Genomic DNA, 677 nt, shown 5'->3' on the forward strand with positions numbered 1-677 from the left:
CGCAGGGCAGTGATTTTAGCAGCCCTTTTTAATGACCTGGCAGTGCCTAGAGAGCTGCTGGGGCTGCAAGCTCCTCCTGCGCTCGCCGCAGGGACGTACATACCCCTCGGGTCCTGCTGGTCAGTGCTGGGACGGTGGTTCTCTGCTCCCAGGGAAGGAGCAGCCAGCAGGACGGGCCCGTAGGAGACAATCTTATTGTAGCCATCCGCCAGCGCCCGCTGGCTCCGCTGGTGCCTGGGGCATTGCTGTCAACAAAGCCAAGGGACGGGTGATGGGACAAGAAGCCCGCTCTGGGGAGCAAGAGCTGTCCTGGGGGTCTCCCTCTGGCAGAGGCACAGTCGGGGCTGCAGCCTGGGAGCAGTCATGACCCCAGAGCATGAGAGGACCTGTTCCTGAGGGGCCTTAGCTTGCTCCTCCCCAGGTCCTAGCCTAGACCGCTCCTGCAAACACCCGGCAGACAGCGGGAGGAGGGAGAGGAGCTCTCTTGTGGGTTCCAGCCCTCGCACCTTCAGTTCAGGGCGCTGGGGTGAGCTCCTCCTCCAGGGAGGTGTTTATTGTGCTGAGGCACCCAAAACCGGAGGAGAGCTCCTTCTCCAATCAGCAAGGGAAGGGAGATGCCCCTGCCCGGCCAGGCCACGGTGCAGACCATCGGGAGAGCTCACCTTGGCCCAGGGCTC

At 63.4% G+C, this 677-nt stretch overlaps 1 protein-coding gene across 1 annotated transcript in view; it reads right to left on the reverse strand.

Annotated features, from left to right (window-relative positions):
* LOC104490592 (pancreatic secretory granule membrane major glycoprotein GP2-like) overlaps positions 1-677 on the reverse strand; it is a 7,748-nt gene that overhangs the window by 1,932 nt on the left and 5,139 nt on the right. The window contains exon 9 of the mRNA XM_010132896.1: positions 87-245. Coding sequence (XP_010131198.1) covers positions 87-245 — 159 coding nt within the window. The remainder of the gene's footprint in view (positions 1-86; positions 246-677) is intronic.

This window comes from Buceros rhinoceros, unplaced genomic scaffold (assembly GCF_000710305.1).
Source record: "Buceros rhinoceros silvestris isolate BGI_N320 unplaced genomic scaffold, ASM71030v1 scaffold15163, whole genome shotgun sequence".
In the NCBI taxonomy this organism is placed as follows: domain Eukaryota; kingdom Metazoa; phylum Chordata; class Aves; order Bucerotiformes; family Bucerotidae; genus Buceros; species Buceros rhinoceros.